Source organism: Macrosteles quadrilineatus, unplaced genomic scaffold (genome assembly GCF_028750875.1).
Source record: "Macrosteles quadrilineatus isolate MER2022 unplaced genomic scaffold, UCM_ALF_1.0 Scaffold_7__1_contigs__length_78375512, whole genome shotgun sequence".
Taxonomy (NCBI): Eukaryota; Metazoa; Arthropoda; class Insecta; order Hemiptera; family Cicadellidae; genus Macrosteles; species Macrosteles quadrilineatus.
Genome location: NW_026542600.1, coordinates 81,130 through 89,199, shown reverse-complemented (window position 1 = coordinate 89,199; position 8,070 = coordinate 81,130). Strand labels below are relative to the sequence as shown.

At 32.3% G+C, this 8,070-nt stretch overlaps 1 protein-coding gene across 2 annotated transcripts; it reads left to right on the top strand.

Annotated features, from left to right (window-relative positions):
* Positions 1-254: 254 nt before the first annotated feature.
* Positions 255-6,964, top strand: LOC128998630 (uncharacterized). 2 transcript variants are annotated; one of them, XM_054424850.1, is made up of 3 exons: positions 255-420; positions 2,475-2,958; positions 5,702-6,964. In XM_054424850.1, exons 2-3 carry the CDS (start codon positions 2,953-2,955, stop codon positions 6,920-6,922), a joined length of 1,227 nt encoding a protein of 408 aa, XP_054280825.1. In that variant the 5' UTR covers positions 255-420; positions 2,475-2,952; the 3' UTR covers positions 6,923-6,964. The 2 variants fall into 2 exon arrangements, with proteins under 2 accessions (XP_054280825.1, XP_054280826.1); XM_054424851.1 differs by lacking the exon at positions 2,475-2,958 and having other exon boundaries at positions 256-420.
* The last annotated feature ends 1,106 nt before the right edge of the window (positions 6,965-8,070 follow it).

The following is an 8,070-nucleotide window of genomic DNA, read 5'->3' as shown; positions in this document are numbered from 1 at the left end:
TTTGTCCTTGTTTACGATCGATGATCTTATATTATTTATTTTATACTCCTCAAATATTAAAATTTTGGATATTATGACTCGGATAAAAAGTTACTGAAGCTAGTGGGGAAGTTTAAAGGGTGAGTAATTAGGTCAAAGGGAAGTGGTGCAGAGTTTGGGCAAATCCCAGGTAGACGAAGGAACAGGAGACAGCTTTTAGCTTGTGGCTATAAAGCCTAACTACACTTTGGGTATCACATCAATTCTTACAAAACTGCTGAATTAGTTAATGAGTGCCTTAATTTGCTGAAAGACGATATCCAGGCTATTGATGATATAGCAAATCACTTTCAAATAAATGAACAGTGACATTAGTTATGTAATAAATTGTGAGAGGGCCATTCTAAAGCACTCTTTGGTCTTGGATGTGCAAAGCCTATGGTAAGTTTTCTTAAGCTCGTGAAATGTAAGACTTTTTTAATATTTTACATCTACTTCCCTTTTAAATGTATATTATGAGGGTGGTTCTATTGTCATTAAATGTGGAAGGACATTTTTCAACTTTGTCTACAATTTTAAGTTGGTTTACATACTATGTGATATGCAAGCTACCAGAATCTATCTCTAAATTCAAATTATCCTTAAACAGTTTTTTTGATGTCAGGACATATTTTACATAAAACAATGTATGAAAGATGTGTAAATTTAAATTGTAGTACTCTTGCCTCATAAATTTGTGTACATTATTTTAGTACTATTTTGCGGTATTGTATGGATTAGTTATTAATGTATTAAAAATCACCTGTGAAGAAAATGTGGTTATATAATGATCGTAAATAAAAAAATAATTGGTACCAACTGAGCATAAAACGTGTTTAAATACATACACACAGTAAATAGACAAAGTATAAGTTGATGAATATAGATAAATGAAATACTAAAATATTTCAAACTGTTTTCATCACATTATGCATTCATTTTTTTACTTTCTCTCCCTATACATTAGTTGACGGAATTAGTAGACCCAATTGTTTTAATTAAACTTGTTTAAGTCAGTTTTCAGTGGAAATATCCGTTTTAAACCTTTTGCAACCCAAAAAGAGGTTTTGAAGTTATGTCTGAGTGTGTGTGTGGAACTGTGTTTCCATACACGGTATTATAACTCCGAAAACTGTATTTTTAGACCATGAGCCTGATGGTCCCACTGCCTGCCAAAAATCCCGTTTCATTTCGCATCTAATTTTAATCCCACATTATAAAAATCCTATTTTCAAGATAATAACCGAGTAAATATGAATGCTTGCCACCATTAGAGTCTCTACTCTCCACTCAACCATAGAAAAATCCCGCTTACCGCGTCAGGAAATTTCCAAACTTTCCCGCATGAATTTTCCCGTTCCATCTCGAGTGATCTTTAAGATGTATCATGTCTCAATAGCTCTTTATATCTAACTGAAACGCTGTGGATTCAATCTAGAATGCGTATAAAAGGTCAATGCTAAGAGCCAAATTTCCCGTTTTAATCCCACACAGTCTAAGAATCCCGAGACTGTTTGCTTAGTCACTGCTAGGTGTCTCTGAAATCTACACACTCAATCCACAACCCACTGTTGTTTAATTTTTCTTATAATTTAACACTTAAACACACTTAAACGATTTAAAGCGTGGCATTTAACAAAGAAACCACAGAGAGTATCCAATGCTTTTTTGGGTGGCTCGAACAAGACTACCTTGCCTAGTACACGTCTTGTTAAGTACAATGTATAAGTTAATCTGATGGTTCAGGGATTCTTTGAATATCAAAAAATGTGTTTCCTCCCAGTGAAACATAGTAATAGTAAGCGGGATTTTGGTTTTGTTCGTGTGGAGACACTGTTGTGAATATGTACAGAGCAAGTAATTCTAGTCTAGAGCTAGTCTAATTTTGACGTAATTTGGTAATTCTGTAGGTTTACTACCTGGTATCTCCAGGCACTTTTTAATTGTTGTTTTTCCGTAAAATAACAAAAAATTGAATTTTTACAAAATTGATTAACATGTAGAATATACTTTTGATGGTACGAAAAATGCTATAAATACATGTTGCAAATGTTATTGCAATTTTTGTGATTATCCCCGTAAAATATCAGTTACTAAAAATATAGCTACTCCCACCGCTTAACTATCTATAAGGGGGTTAAGACAAGCTATACTGGGAGGAAATATGTGTGTTCGGTGGTAAAGTTTGTTTAAATTATGGTTACAATAATGGTCATCATTCAAAGTGAAATTAAAAGAAGAAAACTTTAGTTTGAGAAGACACATTCTTAATTGATGTTCAAATTGTATACTTCACTCTCTATTGAAACAGACAGGTAATGTAAATAAAGTACTATTTTTATTGTTTCACAGTAATCAGCTGAAATAGGATTTTTTCACTGAGTCAACAAGTTTAATGTAAATAAATAAGCTAGAACTCTTATTAGAAAGAGCATTAACTGTCGGTTTAATTTCAGGCGTATCACAATTAAAAATCATGTCTGCAAAAACCCTTTTAAAAGCAACAATCGTTATGATGATTCTCAACCAACTTAACTCTCAAAGAGGCGATATCCCACTTGAGGAGCTCGAAAATCCTCCAGATCTTTTGACTACCCACAGAATTACGATTCCACCACAGCACAATGAATCACTTTATGGAGAGTTTACCTTCGACAAAACTCAAGCTACTGACAATACAACTATCAAACTTCTTGCCATTGAAGTGACCACCAAGAAACTGACAAATGCGACAGAAAAGCTGACAATTAGAAACAGAACTGAACAATCAAAAATCCACACAAAAGAAGAACAGCTAGAATCTAAAAGTGTCAAAGTTAAAAAGCTTTATGAACCTTCCAAACCCAAGGGGTCACCAATTAAAGAAATGTTTATTAGGTTATTGATTTGTTTGGAGTATGAAAAACTGCAAATGAAATGTCAATTGTAGCATAGATGAGTGTAAGTTGTCTGAACAATGCACTTTGTATTAGAACAGTGCATTGGAAAATAAAATAATGGTTTACATTATGGGTGGATTATTTTTTATTTTAGTGACCATTGCCATTTTTTTATTTGCGGTTTTCTTTCAACAATGTCTAAGTCAGGGTTTTTAAGTCAAACAATATACTTAAGTTCATCAATTACATTTTCACAAAAAAATTTTCTTAACCCTAATCAAATCTAATATAATATAATTTGAAATTTGAAATAAATAGTTGACAAAAAATCAAATAAATAACCATACAGAATGTTTTTAGTGGTGCAATTATGAAAAGAAAAACGATAGAATTAGCTAGTTGATACTTAGATACCTTAGCTATTAATAGGTTCGGTATCTATGTATTAAGAGCGCAAAGTACGTCATTGCCGTTCAAGAACTAGATGACCGCACAAAGCTTTAGCTGAGTGTGTCTATACATTTTGAGAGCGGTAATGGCTATTTGAGCACATAATACCCATAAGATTTTTCCTACCACCATAATTTACTTATCATAACAAACGGATAAACTTTTTAGTTGTATATAAAATTTCATTTAGGTTATGTTTGCTTTTTTTGGATTAAGTTATTTGCTTACCAGTTGTTAAAGTACCGGGTCTGTGGCTGTGGTTGGTATAGAAACACCAACTGTGATATCAGCTGATTAAGCGAGCGGGAATGATGCATTCCCGCTCTAGAGGGGAAATGAATTATTTGGTGTACTGTTTACAGATGGGGCAATGTGATAATTTCCATGGAGTGGTAGGAAAATATCTTGCAGAACTACAATATGTCAATTCAACAGTGTTATATCATTTGTGTTTAAACAATATTTTGGGCATATCAACAGCATAACATGCTCATGCAAAGTCTGAATGTGATTTTTAAACACATTTCCCTACAGCTGAGGGTGTATTCCGGCAATGACACAACAGATGCTGACTTCCGATTCTGTGGAGTCTGTGGGCTGTCAGCGTAGACTTGTGACTTGAAATGTCCCAGCAGAAAATTGTTTGTCGGCAAAGATATCAACTTTTTGTGGAGACCAGTTAACATTAACTCTGTAGGATATAATGCATTTATCAAACGTATCTCTACTTCATACACACACTCTTATTCGCGTACCTTTCTTACACTTTCAAAAGGCTAACTGGGACATCTTCTTTGTGGCATCTTTTCAAAACTTAAGTTATTCTAAATTGATGTCGATTTCGGTGAATTAAGGAACAATCAGTTTATCGTAATTTGAATTATGCCTCAGCTGTCGGAAAGTTTTTTTTAAAATTTCATTTCCAGACTTTGCTTCCTACTATGCCCGAAATAATGTCTTACACAAATGGTATAACACTATTGTAGAAATAAATGCATTACCATAGTAATGTAATACAAGTTATTTTTTGTTTAAAAAAATTACAGAGGACAGTGATGTCCATTTTTAGATACGACCACAGACTATAGACCAATTAATTGTCTATTGTTTGTGATAGGACTCACCGTTTGTTAACAGGTATTTTCATAAATCTGCCATTTTGAATTTCTGAAGGGATTAAAACAAAAAATGTTATGACAAAGATGCGAGTATGTATGCACTAATATGCGAGTATGTATCAGTACTTTATCTGGCAAAAAATGTATCCTATGGCAGAGAAAAATCGGAAAATTATAAGAAACATGCTAATTTTTGGTAGGTAGATCAACGCTATCAAAGGGTGAAAAAGTGGTTAAAACAGAATATTGTTACCAAAATTTAAGGTGACATTAATTTATTCTTTTAAATTGCACAAATAAAAACACCCTGTGGTAAAAAATATATTATTTTCAATTTTTGACTTTTCAGTTAGACATTTTAGTTTGATATGATGAGACATATTTCAGATTTTTTATAAAAATATGTATCAGTAAAAAGTAATCTAGTGTTGAGTCTAATCGCCAAAGTAAATATCTGAGGTAAAATACCAACAATATTATAATAAATATATTTAATAGGATGCATGTATTTCAACCCAGTTACGACAGAAGGGTTATTTTTCCTTACAAATATCATCAAAGTGCCTTTTAGTAGGAGCTATTAATTTCATTTATCATCCATCAAAATTTGTCTTATAATGCATTGTTAAACACCACACACAAAAATCCAAATTCACCCCAAATTCCAAATTCGTCTTAGATTCTTAATCTTACGTTAGATTCAACCATTCCTAAAGACTTCACCTTCTGTTCCAGTTTAATGATTTTTGTAAACTAGACACCCCTTCAGTCAAATAGTAAATCACACAGGCTGTGTGACTATTTGACCGTAAGACTTGTTTAATTACAGTATAAAAGTACTAAATGAGTTTGAAAATAAAAATAAAATAATTTATTAACTGTATTGATATCCAATCAGCTGTTTGGTGTACACTAAGAGCCATGTAAACCAAGCCAAAACCAAATATTTACTTTGGTTTATATTCATACACTCTATGTACTTATATGTATGTGAAACACAAACTGCAAATTTGATAACAATTGCTTGATGTTCATTCAAAGCAAAAAGCAGAAATTTAAAGCCTTAAGCAAACTATAATTATGCTGGAGTTAATTTAAGTTTCAACACAACCAGCTCAAGAACAGTTTAGAGGAGATTTTTAAGTAGTGTTTAATAATTTGCTTAAACTTTGAAAATCGGTTATAAAATAACCAATTGCGTCATTTTACTAAAGTGCTCTATTTTCTTTGTTTTAGATAATGATGGGGAGATTGGATTTAGTATTTGTGATTATGGTGTTTGCTTTTCATGGATCCCAACAATTGTTTGAAGTGCCATCTGAAGAAGACTCAAATTTTACTGTCGCAGATTCCTATAGTGAAGGACCACCGATTGCTTTGGTTACAACATACAATACAAAAGAAAAGAGAGATGCTGATATAGGTTCAAGAGCAGAAAAGCCAAACCAGGAGAATTCAACGACAATGCCCATAAACAAGGAAGAAAAAGAAACTAGTAATCATACTACAACCAAACCGACCTTTGCGCCAACACAGGGTCAGCTATCCAATTTGAACAGAAGTGGTGATGAAGAAAGTGCAAAAAGTCAAAAACCAAATAAACCAACAAGTTTAAAACCAGATGAAAGTCTGGCAAATGATTCCAAAACTGAAGAGGCTAAAATGGAAAAACTAATTGAAAAAATAGTATCTGAAGAATTTAAAAAGAATATAAAAGATCAAATCGATACAAAAACTAATACTTTGATACAAAATCGTATGGAAGAATTTAAAAATATAAAGGATCAACTAAAAAACACAATTCAATCCATAGTTACTGAAGAAGTAAAGAAAAAAATGGTTTCAGATGGAAATAGCAATCTGGCAAATGATCTTATAAATAAAGAAGCGGAGTGGAAAAACAAAGTTAAAAATATGATTGCCGAAGAGACAAAAAAATATCATTTTCAACTTGCAAGCCCAAGAAGTGTTTCTTCGGAACCTAATGGAAAAATGCTTACTAGAGATTCTTCAAGATTGACCAATCATTCGAGACATACTCAAGGAAGACAGGCTAATGATCCTCCTTGCAAAGAAGGAAATGAGGCTGTACAAGAAGTAATAAACAGCGGTAAAATAAAGAATCGCCAAGGATCTTCACCAATTGTGGACATAGAAGGAGCAGAATCCAATATTTTACCACAAGTCAAAAATACTTCTGATACTACAGTCTTACCAACAACAGAAATAAACACACAGAATACAACCGCTAACATTAGCGCAATAGGAAACACCACTACCATCCGACCATTGAACACTACTAACAAAACAATTGGTACGACAACAGTCAAGAGTTTCAAGCTATCAACTAAAAAAGGCGGGACAATTTGGAAAAAGTTGCTCAAGTTTTGTGGCCCAGCTGTGGGAGTTTTTACTGTTTTGGGAGGTGCATTTTATATAGTTTACTCTGTAATGTAATGTCAATTTTATTTTTATAAAGAAAAATTGTGTTCTCCTGTATATTTCTACCTATACATCTAGGAATTTAGTGATAGAAGTTTTATTAATTTTACCAATAACTGTACAAAGCACAAATCACACAGAGCTCACACTGGTTTGCAATCTAGAAACTACGGGGAAGAACTAATGACAATCTTAAATACCCTCCTTGCAGAAAATCTACATAGTAAGCAAATTCCAAATGCTTTCAATTCAATGTATTTATTTATGACATTATACAATTTGAAGTGGTAACTAAACATTTGCAAAAACAATATTTACAATCTTAAGTACATTATAAAGGTGTTGAAAATATATAGCAATAGTAATGTTCAATCAACACTCTACAAATAGAAAATAATTGTGTACAGTAAGTGCTTTATTAATTGTTATCCAAACAAGGAATTCAATATTTGCCTAAATTATTAATAACATTACTCTTGAAGAGTGGAAACAATTATGTTACAAAAGTTTTTTTTTTATAAAAAACACCATTTTCCAAAAACAGTTTTTTGTAAATTTAACTTTCTTTTGTGTTGTGTGTGAGTCAACACTCTGTGTTTAAAAAACCTTTTTGCCACTGTTTTTGCTGGTTTTTATTTTGAGTTTTGTGTTGTTAGGTTGGCCGGGTGATAGGTTGGTGGGACTTGTCAAATTACTAGAGGCAAGATGGCGTCATCCTGTTTTTTTGTTGATGGCAACATAGACTAACCAGTGTATGTTTTATCTATGATGGCAATTAAAAAGATGTCAACAATATTAAGATTCCATAATAAGTTTATTTATTTACGTTACTATTATTGTTTATTTATTTAGCAAAAAAAACTAACATTATGGCATTACCTAGTTCTTCAATCAAATGCCATAGGGCTAAAACATTCATCCCAATGGTCTAAACCCAAGCCTATACCAATATCTCCAAACCAGGAAACTTGACTATTTTCATCATTAATCATAGCTTGAAAATAGGAAAATAAGTTGGAATTTAGTATAAAAAACAATGAATAATGTTTAAAAATAACTTTAAATAGATACACAGGTTTTAACTTTAAAAAACTTAAATAAGTTGAAGTCCGTCAAATGACGGATAACCCCAAGCATATAGCGTGGTTAAGTCAGAATGAATC